This window comes from Bicyclus anynana, chromosome 14, assembly GCF_947172395.1.
Source record: "Bicyclus anynana chromosome 14, ilBicAnyn1.1, whole genome shotgun sequence".
NCBI classification, from domain to species: domain Eukaryota; kingdom Metazoa; phylum Arthropoda; class Insecta; order Lepidoptera; family Nymphalidae; genus Bicyclus; species Bicyclus anynana.
Genome location: NC_069096.1, coordinates 9,707,381 through 9,730,489, shown reverse-complemented (window position 1 = coordinate 9,730,489; position 23,109 = coordinate 9,707,381). Strand labels below are relative to the sequence as shown.

General features: G+C 34.5%; 2 protein-coding genes across 2 annotated transcripts in view; both read left to right on the top strand.

Moving 5' to 3' along the window:
• LOC112055162 (kazrin) overlaps window positions 1–23,109 on the top strand; it is a 199,762-nt gene that overhangs the window by 36,742 nt on the left and 139,911 nt on the right. The gene's annotated exons all lie outside the window — the stretch shown is intronic.
• LOC112055160 (uncharacterized) lies at window positions 8,595–10,939 on the top strand. The gene is made up of 3 exons (XM_052885543.1): window positions 8,595–9,021; window positions 9,110–9,474; window positions 10,858–10,939. The coding sequence occupies exons 1-3, from the start codon at window positions 8,683–8,685 to the stop codon at window positions 10,937–10,939; spliced, it is 786 nt and encodes a 261-aa protein (XP_052741503.1). The 5' UTR covers window positions 8,595–8,682.

Sequence of the window (23,109 nt, the reverse complement as noted above, 5' to 3'; positions counted from 1 at the left end):
TGGAAGATCCTTTTGACATTTATTTAAAAACTTGTATTTATTCAGAAACCTGTATGAATACAAACACGTCACATTAAAACAATGATCCGATGTGAAGCGAGTATCGCAAGTAATGAAAGGGTGGCGTGTAGGGGAGGCTCAATCGATACGCACCCCTACGCTCTAATGCACCCTAACACCGGCACAGCAATGCAATGGGGAGGATAAACTAGGTCGACGTGTCGTATTTATTGAAAATGTTACGTAATGTATTTTACTCTAAGTCGTTCGTTGTCTTGTCTCTCGCAATACTTTATTTCGATGCAACGAAACTTTGTAGATTTAAAAAAGAAAACAATTTTACTAACCCATAACTAAATCAAACCTTTTTATTCTTTCTTTTAACACTTTTCTTCTATAATATGGTCTATAATCGTTTTATTTTGAAATGTACACTTTTTAGTTGTTAACCCACCCACCTTTCTCTTATTTGATGTGTTGGTTGAGTATTTAAGAAGTATTTTTTGTTGTCTTAATATTGAGTACTCGATTACTCATAAAATCATACTTGGAGGAGGTACAAACTCAGCCCAGTATCAGTATAGATTGTATGAGTTCTTTTTCAACAGCAACTGTTGAGTTTCTTGCCGACTCTTCTCAGCAGAACCTGTCTTCGGAACCGGTGGTAGAGTCTTTACCAACAGCCAAACTTGACGTTTCAAAATTGCTTGTAAACTAACCCTACCTACTTGAAATGAAATATTTTTTTATGCAATCCTTCTAAAAGCTGATCTAAGTTCCCTTCCTTTAATAATTCAAACAAATCAACAAACAAAATAAGGACAGACAAATTTATTACGTATTGTATTCACAAAATCATCAGACAACTTTATTTCAATTAATTGAGACTCGTTAAGTGGTTTTGAGGTTGAATGTCGATAATTGCTATACTTTTTATTCACACTTTTTTATGGCTGCTCCACTGAACCGGTTAACCACCGAAAACAACGAATTTCGAGCAACAATTTGACGTGAAAGCGTTCACGAATTGAGTATTTTCGAATTAAATAGTCTCTTAATAAATATTTAAGGTTTATTTACGAAATATTTTATTAAATTTCGTTAAAGATAACTTTAAGTAGGTATGTTTAATTATGATAATGTTATTGGTGGATCTACGAATATAAGAACTTCGAGTAAGCGTTAGCTTAAGCACTCTATCTATCTCGTATGCGTGGAATAAGTTCAAATGCATAGATAATATTTAAAAAAATTTCAACAATTATATTAAGTTACATGAAAATTACGTGTCTAAAACGCAACCTTGCCTTCACGCAAAACATCGTGAGGAAACCTGTATACCTGAGATATTTCTTAATTCTCTTCGTGTGTGAAGTCTGCCAAACCGCATTGGGCCAGCTTGGTGGACTATCGGCCCAACCCTTTTCATTCTGAGAGGAGACTCATTCTCACCAGTGAGCCTAATATGGGTTCATAACGATGATGATACATAAAAAACATGAAAAAAAATCAAGTCCTTTCCCAATTTGGGGACCACAGCAACCTGTGGTCAGCGCTTCAAAAATTGAAAGGAAAATAGAATTTTATTTACGAGTAAGTAATTATTAATTTCTTTTTCATATTTTTAGGAACCGCAAAAAAAGAAATGAAATAGTAACATGGGACGACAAGCCTACCATGTTCTATATAATCAGAAAATGTCCGTTTTACGAGTATGTGAAAATACGACGAAGTTAGATCGTTGTAGCTAAAGATTTTGCAGTAAAGGCAAATTGATAAAATTTTATAAAGACTCCCACTCAATAGCAAATACTCGTTTTGTGCCTTTGGCAAATTTTTGGCATCTACGAGCGACGATATTTTCCACAGCAGTAAAATACTATATCTAGCTGTATACAAAAGATTGTTCAAAATGATTCCCTTGTCCTTTTAAGCATTTCCCAAAGCTTTGAATGCAAAATAAGCCAGCATTGCATTTGAGATGTTCAAAGCGGATTTCGACACAGTGCACTCGATTTTTCTGAAAATGTTTACATCTTATAAAGCTGTTGTATTTCACGTCGGTCTGTTTGTGTTGAGACTCGGACACATGGATGTGTTTAGGCCGTTATTCCAGCTGTTTTGAGGGCGATATCGCTTATCAAGCGTTCGTCTGGCGATAAATAAAATGTAGTGCGTTAACGTTGCGATAATTCAGCATCTGCGAGTGGCTTTTGTTGGGTCGCAAAGGATTTTTCAAAAATTTTTGTAAATAGTTTTTTTTTTCATTTATCTAAGAAGTAAAGTTAATTGTTTCCTCGGCTTCTACGTTATTAGGCATGTAACTTTAATGTTATTAACGCATCTTTTATGATGAGTAAAATTTCGAAAAACAAAGCGTGCGTTCAAATTTGCGTTCCTTGTTAGAACTTCTACCACATGAGCATTTAAAACTTGCGACTATTGTGTTACGTGTGTTATATTTTCCTGGGCCGAGCCTAACAGACGTAGCGCAGAAATCAGTGCATTTTTGGATCGGTGCTTTCCAATATGCGATAAGGATATATAAGGATAAGGATAAGAGTGTATTAGTTGTCTCAGTTTCGTATAAATCACCAACAACCTTTTTCCCATAAAAAATGGATTTTTGAGAGCATTTTCCGCTCGTTACCAAAGTTACATAATTGGATGACACAAACACGAACGCTAGTTATGTTTGTCTTGAGAATTAATGTCCTCATTTTGGAAAACAATATTTCATTTCATGTGCTTAATGTACGACGATTATTTTTTTTAAAAAACAATTTAAGTGCAACGCATTTGTGTGCTAAGTAATCAGATTCCAACATAATTCGCTGGATCACATTTCTTCAGAAATTCGTAACAATTTAGGCACTTCAAAGGTCTTCCCATATATGTATATTGAAAGTGCTCCTCGATAAACAATTTTCTACCTTATATCGTAACTATGTAAATACCAGCCCAGTACGAAGTCTTGGGCACACAAAATTGCAGTATTTACATTTGTTTGTTCACTAGAGTAGGCGATGTTTTCCATTTTATAGGTGACAAAGAGCACGGCACGGATACAATACATTTGGCATTCAAATTTTGTCTTGAAAAATTTATTTTTCTTGAAATAAATGGAAAATTGTTTTTAAGACTAAATACCGTACGATAATTTTTGTCCTACTCCAGGTATGCAATTACGACCTAGTCAGCCTATTTAATATCTGGACAAAGAGGTTTAGAACTTAAACCTTCTCTAATGTGTCAATGATCATTATATCAGATGCTAATATAATAACCGGAACCCACGATTTCTTCTTCCAGGAACGGAAGAATAAGATACTAAATCCAGATAATATTTCACCAGTCTGTTCAGAACTGCTAGACATCTAAAGCTTCGTTATAGATATACCTTGAAGTTGGACACGAGCTTAGCAAGTCACTCCTTATACACACTGCAAAGATACAAAATACCCTTCCAGCTTCCGTTTTCCGTTTTAGCTACAATGGGTATCTTCAACGATGGGTGATTTTTATTAATTAAATATTACACAGAATAGACTATTTTATAGGTACATACATGCCTAAACTAAATCCTAATATCATTCTAGTGTCCTCATGTTTACATTCCCTGGAGGCAATTATAAAGAAGGGAGTGGATACACGAATTGAGTAACGCGCACTCTGTGGCCAATACAACGAAAAAATACACTTTCCATGCGAATCAGATTTCTACTCAAAATCGATTTCCCGTATGTCTAGACTTATTTCCGTTTCTCGAAATTATGTTACCATTGCAGTTTATGATTTTTCTGATAACTTTCGATGTAGCAAACGTTGGAATGATACCTACTTACGAGTATTTATATTTATCTAGTAATGTTCTAGGCTTCTGTCTGGGACATTTGTAAGAGAATGTATAACAAAAATGCAACAGGTGGGCATTGTAACTCGGACTGTAGTTCAGGTCCCTTTCTTACCCTTTTATTGGCATGAACTTCTCTTGCTTTCTCGTGGCTGAATACCTAACTTAAAAAGCATAATTTCATACATACTATACTAATATCATAAAGAGGTTTGTGATATTGTAGAATACAATATTACTTTAGTTTAGGTGGGGAGGTTTAAATACAGAACCGATTGTGAAAATTTTCACAACCGATGGAGGGTTGGTTTGACCAACACTGCTCTTTCAGGTGCGGGGTCGTCATTCCAACACTTCGGAAGCCCAACGTCCGTTAAGATGTAAATGTTTAAATTAGGTGGTGTGTGTGGTGGAGTGGTGGTTCGATCCCCGCCCCGTTGGTCTATCAGTCTTTCCCGACTAGTTGGAGGGGAATGGGAATATTGGTTATATTAAAAAAAAAGATATGGCAAATATTCTTAAAAAAAAAAGTACCTTCTCATTCCTATAAAAGACGGTCCATACCACTGACATACTTTTAGGTAAAGATTCTATTAAAGTCTAATGAAGGTGTCCAGCCGTTAATAAATAAGTCTTTAATTACCTTAATTTCTCGGAGAACACCTCCCGATAATGACAATATTAGGCCTGAGGACGAATTTAACGATGTTGTTAATTAAGGCAGGTTTATTAAATTTAACAAAATGTTAATTTAATTTGATATTCGCAAGGTTTCGTTAATTTTATTTGACACGCTTTACTACTCATTATTACCAGCTTCTATTATACTTGCAGTGCTTTGCTTATTTAAAAAGTTTTAAGGGTTCCGCCCTTAAAATTATGTCTTATTTTCAGGTAATTCTTTTTTTCAAACTAAATGACTGCACTATTTAGTTTAAGCCAATGTCTATGACAACGGCACATAAAGTATATATCTACTTATGTTATCGTTAAATTGTAAAATATGTCAGCTTATAATATAACTCGTTATATTATAATCTTCCGTCATATTGTGAACTGAAAATACTGATTACAATTTAACGTGTTATTTTTGGGTATATTACAATCTATGGGAAGTGAAACCGTTGCAATCTTAAAACGTCAACTGTCCAAACTTGCCCCTGATTGGTCGGCCTTACAGCGGACCGTTTTGTGTCCATAGAGTTAGGAATGAAACACATATCTCAGTCAAATAAAATACTTCAAGAATAATTGTGACATCACATTATTATTTATTATACCTAAACACTGACATAGGCCGGGCACTTTTGTGCCGACCTGTTAATTTATCCTGATTGATAATTTAACGGTTTCACTTCCGATAGATTATAATATACCAAAAAATAACACGTTAAATAATAATCAGTATTTTCAGTTCACAATATGACGGCAGATTATAATACCACGAGTGAGATTATTAACTAACATATTTTACAATCTAACGGCGACATATATATACTTAGCCCTCATTCGCACGAGAGTTTTTTTAACGGGCGTTAAAAAAGCGTTCAAATACAACAAATCCCCAAGTATATGTTCACAAGACAACAATTTTAAAACACGACGACTTTTTTCGAGCACTGTTGTATTTGAACGCTTATTTAACTCCCGTTAAAAAAAAACTCTCGTGCGAATGAGGGCTTAGTGTGCCGTTGTTGTGGGCATCTATACCTGACAACGACACGCTTTTTTACCTTTAACATGGTTTTTTAACGGTATCGCTCTTAGTATAACATCACAAAACTGTACTGACTAACGTGTTATTTTTAGTAAATAATATATAATCAGGACATAATAAAAAAATACAACGGCTAACCTTTAATAGCCAAACGTGGAAAAGACCCAGGAAAGAAGAAGAAAAAGATAATATAAACTTAAAATCCCATACATCCTGAACAAAACAACATCCCTTGCACACCGAAATTCAAAACCATTATATTATACGGCCATGTTAGGTCAGCACGTTTTGCATAACATAGTAAATGGGAAAATTGAAGCCACGTTTGTCCATTGAAACTTGCTATCACATGTCGCAGCATATTTTGTAAGTCTCGATAAAATATTGTATTCATACCTTCAGATTATGTTTGTTTTGGCATGACAAATAGCTGTATATCCATTTTCTACTATATTATAGATCAGGGTGTCGTAAATTTATGCGCCCAGGGTGTGGTGAATGTTTGGGTCTTATAAATTCAGAATGCCTGGAGGCAAGAGACCGGCGTCAACGAATACATCCTAAACAAACAACGGGCTGCCTACAAAATGTTTTCAGCGAGGCAAACGAACTCAATTACCTTTGCCGTGTAAACGAATAACTTTGTTCATATACAAGTTTTCGTATGCATAGAAGAATAGGTTAATAAATTAAGTTTAATATTACTCATTGGATTATGTTTACACAAATATTTGTTTGTTAATATAGTTTATTTCTATAGTATAGTTCTATTTATATGCTTTTTGTTTAATAAATTTTGTTTTATGTTAGAATGCACGTTTATATTTGAGAGCGGATGTAATTTCTTGTAGATGGTTTTAAACTATATTTTATTTTAAGATTTAAAACATTCCTGACGTCAATCTAATGATTGTCGGGAGTATTAAAAATGTTTTGATTTCGATTTTTGTTAGTACTGTTTCACTCTTCAATGGGAGTTTTCTACTATCGCGGAGGGACTGTTACTATCGCGTTAACGTAAACGCGAATTTCTAAGGAATTGAAACAGCGCCTTCTAGTGGTACTACTGCATGACTGTTTCATTTCCATATAAATTAGCTTTTACGTCAACGCGATAGTAACAGTATGAAAATATTGAAAACACAGTTTCATATATTTACGTAAACGTCAGCGTGTATGTGCGTTGTAATTAAATAGGGTAGTAGACTCGTATCAAATTTAATATAAACAATATTAATTTCGCATAGTATATGGAATAAGGTTTCGAAATATATAATATATAATAATAAAAAATAAGGATTTCTTATAAATCTTAATTTAAAAATCATATGATATATTGACGTCATGAAACAGTTGAAATATAGACCATCATCACGTAATCACGTCTCAAAAAAATATGTTTTTTTTAGTCTAGTAGAACTATAATGTACCTATTATTTAAGACCATTAAAAAAAAGTAACAACTAGCCTATTGTGTACTGTAGTGTTTTGTTATCCGCATAGAATTCACACTACTCTGCACAATTTGCGCCTTCTGTTGCGTAATCAAATTGCACGATCAAGTCGTTTCCAATAGGAGCAAGATTACTTGCAGTGACCAGAAACTCTATACAATTGTTCGGAGCCACGTTGAATGCGAAACCAGTAGCCCACATACGGGGAAGTTCGTTGTACACGCATTGAGAGACGTTATAAAAGGTATTGTGGGCTAGTTTATCTCACAGTCGTCTGGACAGGACTTGTTCCGCACTGATAACGTTCAATGCAAACCTGACTCATGTTACGAGGAACGCAGAAACTGCGTCGTTGCATTTTATCTATATATACAAATAAATAAAATAGAAGTGTCTGTTTGTTATTTTAATCATTCGGCTCACTGCTGTGTACGAGTTTCCTCTCAGAATAAGAGGGTATAAGCTACCACACTGGCCCAATATGGGTTGGCAGACTTCACACACAGAGAATTAAGAAAATTCTCAGATAAGCAGGTTTCCTCGCGATGTTTTTCCTTCACCGTGTGAGACACGTGATATTTAATTCCTTAAAAAGCACATAACTGAAAAGTTGGAGGTGCATGTGAACGGATTCGAAACTACGCTTTCCGATCGAAGGCAGAGATCATATCTACTGGGCTATCATGTTATTGTTATTTGAAATTTTGTTAATTTATAACGACAAACAGACACTTTTCATACAATGTATGAATTTGAAAAATACAAAATACGAAAAAAAATACAATTGATTATAATGTCATTATAATCGTATTAGGCACAAATTTTTGAAAATGATATTTTTAATTTTGTCTGTATGGATCGATTTTTACCAGTCTTTCTTTCAGTTCTTATAACTGAAAAACAACAAACATTTTGAAAAAATATATTAATTGTAACGAACAAACAAACGGTCTATTCCTTATGATGCTTTCATACACACAGAGTCACTCTTTTTTACGTTAGGATTTAAAGTAAGCATACTCCTCAATAATCTAGAAAAATCAGTACTATTCAGTAGTTATATATTTATGCACAATATATCACTTTATCTTTAAAAACTTATAAGTCATGTCATAATAAACTAACGGTATCTAACGATATGTCAATCAAGAATTCCACTTGAATTTTTTATCGGTTACCTACTTTTTAGTTTAATCAGTTATTCCTACGGATAGAGTCATAAAATGCGTGTTCGGAAAATATCTCGCTTGCACGAAGATCTTGTGAATATTATCCATAAAGTTGCTAACGTTGCAAACATCACGAATGTTGATCATTTTATAGAGTTCGGTACGGATGAAATAGACTATTTCCTCACTGGTACCCATAAAGTTAATATTAAAGGTACAAGAGATGGAGCTCTCGTTAAAATAAGGTTCATCATAAAATGGCATTCTAATCCAATAGATCGCGAGTGCTTTAGGGCCTCATACCATAGAGAATATGTGTTTTATAAGATCGTAGTGCCGAAGATTATAGAACTTCAGAGAAGATACAAGGTGATCGAAGGTTTAAAAATTAAATTACCAAATTGTGTGTTTGCAAATATCGAACACGATAAAGAAACTATTGTTTTATACTTTACAAATAATTTCGGAGTTTTGGATAGATTCCACAGAATGGATTTTGAGCACACCTCATTAGTTATAAGGAATCTTGCTAAACTACATGCATTATCGTTTGCATTACAAAAAACTCATCCCGAAGATTTCGAATTGATACGTAGCTTGTGCGCAAAGGATATCCAATACGCTGATCCGGGAAGCATACCAAAATGTTTAATCAGCTATTTCAAGTCTTCCATAAATGTTATCTCAAATCCAGTAGCTAAAGCAAAGCTCGAAGATATTACTCCGTCTATTTTAGCTTTGTTAAGTAAATGCTCTGCACCGGCACCCAATTACAGCACGATTTGTCACGGAGAATGTTGGAATAATAATATCCTGTTTAAATACCAGGTATGATTGAAAAGCATCTTTAATAATTCACTGTAGTGCTCTTGGATAGATATCTTTCATTTGTATATCGTTTCAATTGCAGGGGAAGAGACCAGTGGATGTCCTGTTTGTTGATTTCCAATTGGTTCGCTATGCGTCACCGGCCACGGACATATCTTACTTCCTTTATATGGCTACAGATCCAAAAACTCTCTCTAAACATTATCATCAATTGATAGATATATATTTTGGAACTCTGTCTGCTGTTTTAAGGCAATGTGATTTAAATGTTGAGGATGTTTATCCGAGAAGCATTTTTATGAAACACTTAAAAGATTACTCTGTACTAGGATTGTTAGAAGCTTTAATATCTATGAAAATAATAACAGCGGAAGCAGAGGATGCCCTCAAAATGAAAAGCATGAAATATCACGCTGAAGAACCGTGTCAGTACGAAACGCAAAATCAACCGTTGTACGTAGAGAGGGTAAACGAAGTAGTTGAAGACTTTTTCTCAAGGAACTATTCGTTGGATGCAATTTTAAAACAATAACGACTTTTGATGTGATAATTACATTACTTGTATATTTGATTTCGTATAATTTAAAACAATTAACTCTGGTAACTTTTAACAATATATTATATACATAAGTGAGATACGAAGTCAACAAAGGTATTAATATTTTGATAAGATATACAAAAATTTGGTTGCACTCTTTTGGTTAAGTTTTTAAAAAGTGTTATCAGCGAAATATTTCAAATGGCAGTCTGCTGTAATTCTCATTGTCTGTACTTCATTGTGAACCCTTAGAACGTTTGCAGAGAAAAAATTAGAATGAAGCTCGAAAGGGTCCTAGAAAGACATAAATTCCAGCGCTGCAGTTAATTGTCTGTAACAAAGGTTTTTCAGATGGGACGAATAAGCTGTTGAAAGGAAAGTAATGGTTGCAAGCGCGGGTAATATTTAACACTCTCTCTCCTTGACATTTGAAGTAGGTACAAGCATTCTCGAGTTCTCTGTGTATCGCGGCCCGTGGCAACGAAGTTGTTACGTGGAAAATGTTTAAAGTTTGTACATATTACTTCATTTTACTTTCCTGATGAAAATTTAGTTTACAGTTGGCTCCAGTGTTAGTTTTTTACAAATAATTAATTGTACTCAACTCTATGTGTATGATTATGTTTACCTGTTAATCTATTCTTTCCGAATAAAATCTCCAGTACAATTATTTGGATTCTTTAGTTTTTCATTTAATTTGTATTTATGTAAAGTCTAATAAACATTATTAAATAAGTACGTGAGGTTTTTCTAAAACTTAATTACATTTTATTTCGTTTGTAGAATTGTACAGATTGTACGTTTGATTGAAACAGTGTAAATAAAATGTGGATAAAATATCAGTTTTTTGATAAATCGTAAATTGGTACATGTTATCTCACGATTATAGTCAATAGTCAGAGAGATTTTAAATCCACAGAATTTCAAAGAGAAAATTTAAATAGTGTATTTAAAGACCCACACTCATTATAAAAATAGAAAGAATACAAAAATAGTAGTTGATTAAAATAAAAACAAATTACAATAAGTAATTGGCTAACTATAGTATAGGTATCCGAATTACTCTAATAATAGCATAATAGATAAATTACTAATAATTATGTTTTCTTGACTGTTATAGCACAGTCAGTTGACATACACCACTAAAGACTCCGTAACGGCTGCACGGATCTGTATAGAAATATATTATAATCTAGCTATGTGCAGATCTTTGGGTATAATTTTATGGAGTCACAGTGCCAAAAAAATTCGAGTCCTCAAACCTGTGAACATCAAATGTCTCACTTTTTGCGCAATAGATCAGCCTGGCTGTCCAACGCGAAAATGCAGCCAGTATTCCTGCTATCATTCCACGTGGGCCTGATTTGTATAAAAGCTTAAGTAATGTACTAAATTGTAAATACTCGTATACATATATGAAATGAGTATATACTCGTATATATGAAAAATTGGGTTATAATATTTCCACGTGAACAGATTCTACGCAGCTGAAAAGAGGCAGAACTGATAAAATTATTAAAACAGTGTTATAATTTATATTTGCCTTTCTTCATTAATGTGGACGATTAATGTTAATATTTATCTAAACCACATTTGCCGGCAAAATTTTACTCTTGTGGAAATTATTCCCGTGGGTTTCCAAATAAACTTCTCGTTTATTTTTAGCCGTGTGTAGCATTAGTAATTGCCTGCTCCATAATATGAATTTTAATTATAAGCTATGTGCAAATGCCGTGAGCTTAAATGAACTTTAATATTCAATGCCTCTGTGGTTTCTCTGTGAATTACGAACTGAGGTTGCTTGGTTGGTTTGTTCATCATAACGGAATAGTTATTTTGTATATTTTGACGCTTCATTCTATGGAAGTGTAATATCACATTTGAATAATATCCTCTACAGCTTAATAGTAGGTACTCCTGCTACACATATTTGTGCACAGTCTAATAAAGTGTAATATGCGGTTTTCATTTTGTACTTATATTTTGTGAAAAATAGTTATCCGATAGCTTATTTTTATTATAGATTTTACATTTAAGTTTCCTTTAATATATAGTATTGTAGTATTTCTTTTGATTTCAATGGCTATACTTACTTTAAAAGTTCTACCTCCCAATCTACCTACCCACTATGAGTTTCGAGTTCGTTTATGAGGTAATCTCTAGATCTACTGAACCGATTTTTTAAAATGTTTTACCAATAGATGGCTACGTTAATTGTGAGTGTCTTAGGCTATGTTTCATCGAGAACTACATCAGTGAAGCCGCGGTGCGTCGGTTAGTCCTATCCTACTAACTATGCTATATTATAAACGCGAAAGTTTGTATGGATGTCCGTATAAATGTTTGTATGGATGTTTGTTACTCTTTAACGCCACAATTACTGAACCGATTTGGCTGAAATTTGGAATGGATTACTCTGGATTAACACATACTATTTTTCATCCCCAAAATCCATCTGATTGATGAGTTAAAAACTAAATCACTTGCGGGCGAAGTCACGGGCGTCCGCTAGTATAATATAATTATGTAGGTAGTTATTCTGTTACTGCGCGAAGGAAATATTAACGAGGTCATAAATAGTGGTTATTCTTCCGCACCTACGTCAATACAGAGGTGACGGTGCCTTCAGCCAAAATACAACATAAACAGTCCAGGTACAGCTATGTTATAAATTTCACAACTTTCTAGTTGTGTAACTAGATCACTTGAAGTAGGGCAGCTTAAACAATACAAAATATCGTATAATAAAGAAAATACTTGAATATTGTACACGCCAAACTTATTGGAAATATGGAGGCGCTTCCATAAATAACATTGTTCTATACGCCAAGAACCGCAAGCCAAGTAGGTATATTATCTGTTTTATGGAAACATTTTTGGTAAATAAAGACGTACTGCCAAGCGATTAAGCGTTTCGGTACGATACCGTGTAGAAACCGAAAGGGGTGTGGATTTTCATCCTCCTCCTAATAGTTAGCCCGCATCCATCTTAGATTACATCATCACTTAGCATCCATTGTAGTCAAGGGCTAACTTGTAAAGAATAAAAAAAAGCATTTTTATACAAACTATCATGACTTTTACTCGTATCTCATTGGGAGGTAAAGTTCCTTTCTTAGTGCTAACTATGTAAAACTATGTATTAAATGTTCTTAGTTATTATCTCCTAAATTTAAACTTTAAAATATCCTTTTTAAGTGCTTAGGTACTGTTTCTTTTTTTATTTATTACTCTTTATTTGTACACCATAATTAGAATACAATCGAAACAGATACATATCAAGAAGTAAAATACAAAAGGCGGCCTTATCGCTTAGTAGCGATCTCTAACAGGGAACCTTAGGCTTAGAAAAAAATTAGGTCATCTGTAGGTGGTACCTAATATATGATAATGTTTATAGTTATGGCTCGTAGTTCAATCAGTAAGCTGTCCCTTAAAATACACCTACGCTTAGATATATATTACATAACTATAAAAATAATTGTTTAATGTTATTTAAATGCATTTTTATTTGGGTAGAAGTATATTTTCAAAGTGTAGCGTTCAGATACCATAGTATGAGAATTTATTTGGCTTCTGTGTGACGGGCTCAATAACAAGGCAATAAAACACAATGAGTATTCCCGAACCCGTGTCAGTGTCATGACAACATCGACAGGTTGACCCAAGAGCGGGACTAAGACCCAGGTGAACAGCTGGACAGATGGACAGGTTGTGCAAACAAATAATTCTGACCTAACCCCAAATAATTGAAAACCGATGTTTCTTTATTTATATAAATTTTTTAGCTCGAATTTCATTATATAAAGATTAAATTTTCCTAGAATAAGTATCAAAAAGTGTTAACTATGGCAAAGAAAGCAATTTTTTATACCTATTTGTTTGTTTTCGGTGTATTCTCTCTAACCCGTCGATGGTTATAATATGAGAACTATTTTGGCTTCTGTGTGACGGGTGCAATAATGAGGCAATAAAACACAGTGAGTATTCCCGAACCCGTGTCAGTGTCATGACAACATCGACAGGTTGACCCAAGACCGGGACTAAAACACAGGTGAACAGCTGGACAGATGGACAGGTTGTGCAAACAAATAATTCTGCTGACCTAACCCCAAATAATTGAAAACCGATGTTTCTTTATTTATATAAATTTTTTAGCTCGAATTTCATTATATAAAGATTAAATTTTCCTAGAATAAGTATCAAAAAGTGTTAACTATAGTAAAGAAAGCAATTTTTTTAAACCTAATTGTTTGTTTTCGCTGTATTCTCTCTAACCCGTCGATGGTTATAATATGAGAACTATTTTGGCTTCTGTGTGACGGGTGCAATAACGAGGTAATAAAACACAGTGAGTATTCCCGAACCCGTGTCAGTGTCATGACAACATCGATAAGTTGACCCGGGAGCGGGACTAAGACACAGGTGAACAGCTGGACAGATGGACAGGTTGTGCAAACAAATAATTCTGCTGACCTAACCCCAAATAATTGAAAACCGATGTTTCTTTATTTATATAAATTTTTTTGTTCGAATTTCATTATATAAAGATTAAATTTTCCTAGAATAAGTATCAAAAAGTGTTAACTATGGCAAAGAAAGCAATTTTTTATACCTATTTGTTTGTTTTCGGTGTATTCTCTCTAACCCGTCGATGGTTATAATATGAGAACTATTTTGGCTTCTGTGTGACGGGTGCAATAACGAGGTAATAAAACACAGTGAGTATTCCCGAACCCGTGTCAGTGTCATGACAACATCGACAAGTTGACCCGGGAGCGGGACTAAGACACAGGTGATCAGCTGGACAGATGGACAGGTTGTGCAAACAAATAATTCTGCTGACCTAACCCCAAATAATTGAAAACCGATGTTTTTTTATTTATTTAAGTTTTTTAGCTAAAATATCATTAAATAAAAATAAAAACATTTTCTTAAAATCAGTATCAAAAGGTATTAACTGCTCTATAAGTTCTATAATATTTTTACTGTGACTCAATCAATCACGATAACCCGGAAATTGCTACACCGAAGAAACTACAGTGAACAAGACTCTGAAGGTATTTCAGAGCGTGAAATTAAATGAGCATAAATCCCTTTGTGCGAGGTGATAGACTGTTTAACTTATAACGCTAAGCCTCCCTCGTTTGAGCCTGAGACTTCGTTGATTCCTTGTTTCATTTGTAATTCTGGATTAACGGAGGTGATTTCATTCTGGTCTAATAGGAAAAGAAACCATATAAACACAGATTGGTCTATGGTAATATATTGTAAATTTGTGAATACAAGTCACTGCTATAATCATTGCATTGCTTTGTAACTTTTAAAACGAAATTTCATAATATAAAGAAAACACTGAATCGTACTTTAAACATTAAATACTCGTAAGTATACTGTGTGCCTAGTGGGAGTTTTCAATATTTTCATACTGTTACTATCACGTTGACGTTTACGCAAATTGATATAGAGACAGTTGTGGAGTAGTGCCACTAGATGGCACTGTTTCAATTCCTTAGAAATTCGCGTTTACGTTACGTGACAGTAACAGTATCAAACTGCCACTAGACACTCTGATCGTTTGTTCTATTTAGTAGACAGTTATAGTTAGTTATAGTTAATAATACTATTTATTACTTCGAAACAAAACAGTTTTATTAAGGGCTATAACATCTAATCTATAATACAATATTTTAAAAATGTTAAATAATGATGTCATCATTATCAACCATTCTCGTAATAAGGCAATTATAATAGTTGCTGGTAATTATAATGGTCGCAGAAGAACTAAAGTCAACGTGTCGCGAAGCTGAATTGGCAATAGACGAAGCACATAGTTCGAAGAGTCGATGGACGTTGGGATCCCAAGGTGCTGGAATCGCGAACCCGCAAGCTCAATATTGGTCGATATGATGCTGATGACTGGCCCAGGCTTCCCTCCTTAAAGATTGAGAACTTAGACACCTAATGCTCCAACCTTTAACGCGGGTTGGCGAGTGTTATTAAAAGCATTTGTTATTAATTCTTATATAAAATAAAATAAATAAATAAAAAAAATAAAAAATAAAAAAGCCTTTTATTATTTCCCATTTACATAAGGTATAAGGTACAATAATTATTCTAATAATTTTTAAACAGAACAAAGTAGGTAACACTTTTATACTTAGTACATTTTTTTGCATTTTATCTTTTTATTAATATTTTTTATGTTACTTGTATCTATTTATTTTTCTTTCTTTTTCTCTATATATTATATATATATTTCCTTAACTTTTTAAATGAGAACCCCTCTGTAGGGTAAAGGCCTCCTCCAGATTTTTCCACATTTCCCTATCGTTTGCTTTTGATTGCCACTCGTCTCCTACAATATCTTTGATGTCGTCGACCCATCTTCTGTAAGGCCTGCCTCTTTTCCGTTTACCCCTAGGGCCCTTCCATAGGACGACACGCTTCGTCCACCGAGCGTCCTTCGTTCTAACGACATGGCCTGTCCATTTCCATTTCAGTTTCATGGAGTGAAGTAAGAAATCTATTTGTTTTGTTCTTTGTCTTATTTTCGTGTGGCGTACTTTATCTCTCTTTCGTATCCCTAATATGGATCGTTCCATTGACGCTTGACATATTCTAATTTTTTCTTTGGCTTGTTTAGTAAATGTCCAGGTTTGTGAGCCATATGTTAGACAGGGCAAGATGTTACTATCCATAACTTTCTTTTTCAATGAAAGCGGCATATCTCCTTTCATTATTTCCCTGTGAGCCCAGTATTTTTGCCAAGTTATGTGTATTCTTCTACAAATTTCTTCTATGTTGTTATTATGATGAAGTGAAACTTGTTTACCTAAGTATATGTAGGTGTCTACATATTCCAGACTTTCGTTTCCTAGCTTTATTGGTGATTTTAAGGAGTTGGTCATCAGTTTAGTTTTTGTCAGGTTCATTTCTAATCCCACGCGTGCGCTTTCTGCCTGTAGTTGTTGCAACATAACTTCCAGTTGTGGGAATGTTTCTGAAAACAAGATTATGTCATCGGCAAAGCGCAGATGGTTAAGATGGTCATTATTTATTAATATACCAAGATTTTGCCATTCGAGGTTCTTGAATATCATCTCTAACGCTGCTACAAATAGCTTTGGGGATAACGGGTCACCTTGTTTTACTCCTCTTTTGATTTTTATTTCAGGACCACTAGTTTCGAGGCTGATTCTGCTCGTACTACGCTCATATATATCTTTTATAATATTACAATATGCGATGTCTATGTTGTTCATTTTCAAAGCTTTCCATATTGAGGTGTGTGAAATAGAGTCGAATGCCTTCTGGTAGTCAATAAAAGCTAAGTAGATAGGTCTTTGGAATTCCTTGTATTTCTCTATTATGCTCTCTAGGGTTTGAATATGGTCGATGGTAGAGAATCCTCTGCGAAAACCGGCTTGCTCTACTGGTTGATTTTTGTCAATTTCTGAGGATATTCGACTTAGAATACATTGTGAAAATAGTTTGTAGAGACTCGGTAGTAAGCTGATCGGACGGTAATTTCCGATGTCGTTAGGATCGCCTTTTTTATATAATAATTATTATATTTGATTTCGTCCATTGCTCGGGGACTCTCTCGTCTTTAATTATGTTATTGAATATAAAGGTTATTATAGGCGTTAGTAGAGTTCGACCCAATTTAAGTGCCTCGTTTGGTATACCGTCTGGCCCTGGACTCTTGTCGGATTTGAGCCTATTTAATTCTCGACCTATCTCTATTTCGTTCCATTCGATGTTTGTTTTACTTTGATGGTCAAAAGTTATAATTTCGGAATTTCCATGATCTTTCTGGTCGTAGAGCTTTGCGTAAAAATTCGTCGCTATTTTTAGAATACTTTCTCTTTTGTAAGAAGGGGAAGAGTTTTCTAAAAGGCTTGGTATCCATGTTTTGTGTGTACGTAGTTCTTTATTTGCACGTTTACAGCTTCCACTAGTCGTCAAGTGTTTTTCTATAATTTTTAACCTGTGATTCTTGTAGTCTTTTCTAATGCTTTTGTTGGTAGTTTTGTAAATAGAGCTCAATTTAATCTTATCTTCACGACTTTTTGGTTTTGAAGTTTGTAGTTTGTGACGTAATTCAATGAGACTTAGTGTATCCTTGGTAAAAATTTTGTTTAGTTTAGGTTTTTCAGTTTGTTTCTTGTTTTTTGTTTTTAAGCTATTCAGTAAACATTCTACAAGTTTATTGTACTGAGATTGGCTTGTAAATGCGTCATTTAATTCCATAAGCGTTATATTTTTTTCCAACTTTTCAAGGTAGCTACTTGCTTCACTTTTATTTTTTAAGGTATAAGTAGAGCATTTGTACTTAGCTCGGCTTTTCTTGAACGGATGAAATGAAATTTTTGATCTCACCATTCTGTGATCGGATGAAAACTTGATGTTATTTAGAACATGTACAACTTCGAATCTGTTGGGAAAATTTGTAAGTATATAATCTAATTCATTTTTAGTTTTCTGATCCGGTGATTTCCATGTCCATTTACGACTAGGTTTTTTCTTGAAAAAGGTGTTCATTATAAATAGATTATATTCTTGAGCGTATTGGATCATCCATCCATCTTATATAAAATAGATGGACTTTAAATGTGAATAAAAAAAATAGAACTTTAGAACTAGACAAAAAATATTAAAACAAAAAAAAAATCAAATTTTACGTAGGTACAGGCGCAAGACGATGACATGAAACTATTCGCAGAGCATTCCTCGTCCGTGTCGGCGGTGTCAAATCTAATTTACCCCTGCTAATGCACGACTGCCCCGCTTCGCGAGAGAATGAGAGAGACGTTACAGCTGCACATAACTATTGTAGCAATGTTAAGATGGTAATCAACGTCTACAGTACCAGAGGTTTAATAAAATTATCAATACACATGTGTACTCATGCATCTTCATCATCATTATCAGCCGAAGGGTCGATGCATTGAAGGACTTTGAAAGAACACGATTTTCTGCATCCAACGGCTAACTGCAACTCGCTTATTATCTTCGGTCCACCATCGGGGGTGACCAATATTACGCTTTCCGTTATGTGGTCGCCGTTCCAGCATCTTGAAACCCCAACGCCCATCGGCTCATCGAACTATATGCCTCGCCCATTGCCACTTCAGCTTTGCTACTTTTTGAGCTATGTGGGTGACTTTGGTTGTCTGCTCTCATTTCTGTTTTGATTATGCAAAGATACTTTGAGCATAGCTCGCACCATCGACTTTGAGCCTTCTTATGAGGCTCATAGTTAGCGACCAAGTCTCTGATTGTTACGATTATCTCGTTTACCCATTACAACTACAAATTACTCCTTATGAATGGGCAATTTGGAAGAAAAATATCAACGTTCACCTTTAGGCACTGATTTATCCATTACACGCCCATTTACAGTCTACCGAACTTTGTAACAACCGTAAAATAAATACCTATTAATCTTTCTAATAATTAACCTGGGCACTCGAACTAATACTTATAATAAAAGCTACTTAAGAAGAAAATATTGAATTTTAAGAATTTTTTATGTATGCTTTCATAAAACTTTCTCAGTAAAAGTGGAATAATTTATGTATGTATATATGCGTAGTAAGCATAATGTAATTGATATAGAGTAGGTCTAGGCCGCATAATATAATAGGTAAACAGCACGGGTAAAGACACACAAATGAAGATGGATCGTCGGGCTAAAACCTTTAGCGTTGTCCAAACTCATTTATCTACCCTAAAGCCCGACTGAGCCACACCTCTGCACAATAGCCTGCATAAGCTTTTTAAGTAGGGTATGCACTATAAGTAGAAATTGGAAAATTCCTTGTTCAACTATGAATTCTGTGGTTAAACATAGATTTGTATTGTGTCCTTAGGGAAGGCACTCAAGGCAGTGCATTTTGGCTTCTATGAAGTGCACGCCACTGCCTCTGCACTGGCTAGCGCTAAAAGTATAACTGTGTCAGAATGCTAAAACTGTTTTAAATTTTAAATAGCCCGACTACCTTTCTGCAATGGATGTGAGAGAATGCATCAATAGTGAGGGATCTTTATTAGCAATCTATTTGAAAAGTCTTCTGACCTTCTTTCTATAGGAGAGGGGATTCGGAGCTTTCACCACGCTGTTTTAAAGTCAGTTAGCGGGTTTCAGATGATAAAGTTCGTGTCTGTAATGGTCACTACAAGATATTAATGATAATGAGGTAGTGACTAAGTTCGACGGCTTATCGTGATCTTCGAAGCAGAGTGTGTACTGTGTAATATGAAAAACTCAACTGAGAATTTACTGGAAAGCTCATTTCATAGCCCGATCAGTGAATGGAGGCTCCCATGCAAAATGACTAATATCGGTTTCAGATGTCGGATGTCTCTTTGTGTATTTTCCTTGACGAAACAATATACAATTGTATCGTCGTAAGCAAGCTCTGTATTAGCAAAAGGAACGAAAAGTATTCAAATCTGTCAATCTGTGTTTAAGTTTTTGCGAATGATAGGTAATGACACCGGATTTTTCAACATTACCGGACTATGAAGGTCAAAAGGCTCTTCTTCTTCTTCTTCAATGCTGTAGCTGTTGCAATTATGATTTTAAAGATCTGATTTTTGTTAAATGTTACGAAATAAATTACCAACGTCTTTTAATAATATTTTTATAAATAATGTTTTATTTGTTTTGTAGAAGAAGCTTTGAATGCAATAATTTCTTTCATTAATATGACCCGATTAAAAAAAAACCTCCTGTAAAAAAATTATGGGACTGAAGTGTACTATCATTTTAAAAACTTGTGCATTTATTGAGATTTGTAAATTATTATTAAATTTGGTTAGCAAAAATGTATGGCAAAAATGGACTGCCTTTAATGTCTACGGGTCACGTTAAAAACTTCTGCGTAGGTGTTTGAGTTAAATCTAATTTGCCCGCCCTAATGCCGCCCGCCCCACAGAGTACGAACATTGTAACTCTGACTGCGGAAGGTTTCCAAAACTGGTTTAATGTGCGCGAAACGTAGTCAGGGATCCGTAGAACATTTTGTACAAATGATTACTATCAAGTTAATTTTTCGTGAGCAGTTTCATCTCGATGAGACGATCAACTTTCTTATTTACGAAAATTCGTGATTCTGGTAGCAGGAAATAAAAATTTTTGAGCGTCGGAACGAGATAATGTACCACGCAATTTGTAGACATTGTGATTGTTAAGTTCTTTAATTATTAATTAATCAACAGTAAAAAAGTCTGGTTGGTAGCAGGGGAGGCATGGATAAGGAAGGCGTTGGACCGACCCAAATGGAAGGAAATGGAGGAGGCCTTTGCCAAAGTTGGGCAAACAGACAAAGTTGTTGGTGTCACCTTAAATTAAATAAAATGTAAAATATGTACCTACGTCTGAATAAAGGCTATATTATTATTATTATTATTCTCTCATTTATTTATTACTTCTTTTTTTTTAAATTTTTAACAATATAAGTATAAAATACAAAACATTATTAAAAATTTATAAAAAAAAATTCACCCTCCCGCTGCGGGGCATTTGAGTGTCCAAGCATTATAACACATAGGCTACCTTTTATCACGTAAAAATCCATGGTTCCTGAGGGATTTGTGAAACACTAAATTCCACGCGGGCGTCCGCTAGTAGGCTAATAATGAACTTGTAGTCAATGCATACCAATAGTTTCCCATCCCTGCTGTAGACGTATTGAGTTATTGATTCCTGCGGCTTTGCCCGCGGTCAGGCGTTTCGTAAATAATTGAAATACTGTGGTGTATTCGTAGCAGACGAGTGCATGTTTTTGATCTAACTTCAAATAGCTTTCGGCACGTGAACGCTTGCGGCTGTAATTTTGGAAGCTCCCTTTTGTAAAACGCGGGCTGGAGTTAAATTAAAATAGACAAAAGGTTATGAAGTTGTGGATTTCATTAATTTGACTTTTGTTTTTATTATGAAAGCAATTTTATGTTAGTGGAAGCATAAACAGGCAAAATTTAATTGAAATAGACGCTTTAGCAGGCTTATTCAACATCTTTGACGTATACGAAATTGAGATTCTATGTAACCAATGTCATCCGGTGCTTACTGGTGAATATCACACAGTAGGTAAATGACATTTTGTTAATTGATTTGATGTTTATTTTAATAGGTTGATAATAAAGACCAAAATAGTGAACAGACCCGCAGGTTATTTATAATACCTATAGATGGATTAAAATCTTGTAGCTCAATAGTTCAGTGGTTAAGAGGCTGAACTTTCAATTCGAGAGGTTCAACCCTCATCCGTATCTATATCCTATTATATCCTTGAACATCAATTAAAATAGAAATAAGTTATAATGGTCTCGTTAAAAATACATGTCTTAATTAAAACAACTGGGCGCCCGCTACTCCATCCACAAGATTTTTTTTTTAAATCTTCAAGGATTTTGCGGGATATTTGTGTTGCTCAAATTCATTAAAATCCATTTAGCCGTTCCTGAGATTAGCTAGAACAAACAGAAAGACAGATAGACAAACATAAAAAAAGCACTTGAAAAAATATAGTTCCAGAAATCACACATAGATTCTTCAATTTTATTTGTATGTATTGAAATTTTATCTTTAATGTACCTTTTTAAAGAATTTGCAAAGCGATTAATCGACGCTTCACGTGACCAGAAGTCTGGTCTATATTTAGGTCAGAGAATCAGTATTGCCAATACTGCCAGTCTTCTAGGCCCCTTCGTTATCAACCCATATTCGGCTCACTGCTGAGCTCGAGTCTCCTCTCAGAATGAGAGGGGTTAGGCCAATAGTCCACCACGCTGGCCCAATGCGGATTGGCAGACTTCACACACGCAGAGAATTAAGAAAATTCTCTGGTGTGCAGGTTTCCTCACGATGTTTTCCTTCATCGTTTGAGATTATTTAATTTCTTAAAATGAACAACTGAAAAGTTGGAGATGCATGGCGCGGACCGGATTCGAACCACACCCACCGAAATCGGAGGCAGAGGTCATATCCATTGGGCTATCACTTACCAATGAAGAATTTTACGACTCCTAAGTCTTTAGGTATAATTTAAATTTATTATATTTTCTTTTTTATAATATTAAGTAGTTAATAGCTTAAGGTAGTCAATATAGATAGCTTATGATAAAAATAACTTTCTGAGAAAAAAAAATATGTATTGATGATTGATGATTCATACTAAAAATGTCGTTATTAGTCAATCATTTAACACTTCATAATTTTAGTTTCATGACATGAGGGTGGATAAATTGTTTGTTTCCAAAGAGGACGTACTTGAAAAAAGTTCCCGCTTGTCGTTGGCACACCGGCGCGCGGTATTTACGGCCTTTGTTCGCAACTAAAAGGGTTAAGTCTAACATCGCACTTAACCCTCACGACTTCAGCAGCTACGTGCTAACGGTTTACACTGTATTACTTTTGTTAGGTATATGACACATCGCTCTTTCGTACTACACGGCTGGCATGTTATACCCGAGACTTTTGTTTAATGTCGTTTAAGAATGGGAAGAAGGTTTTCAAATTATTTTTATTAGTATAAGCT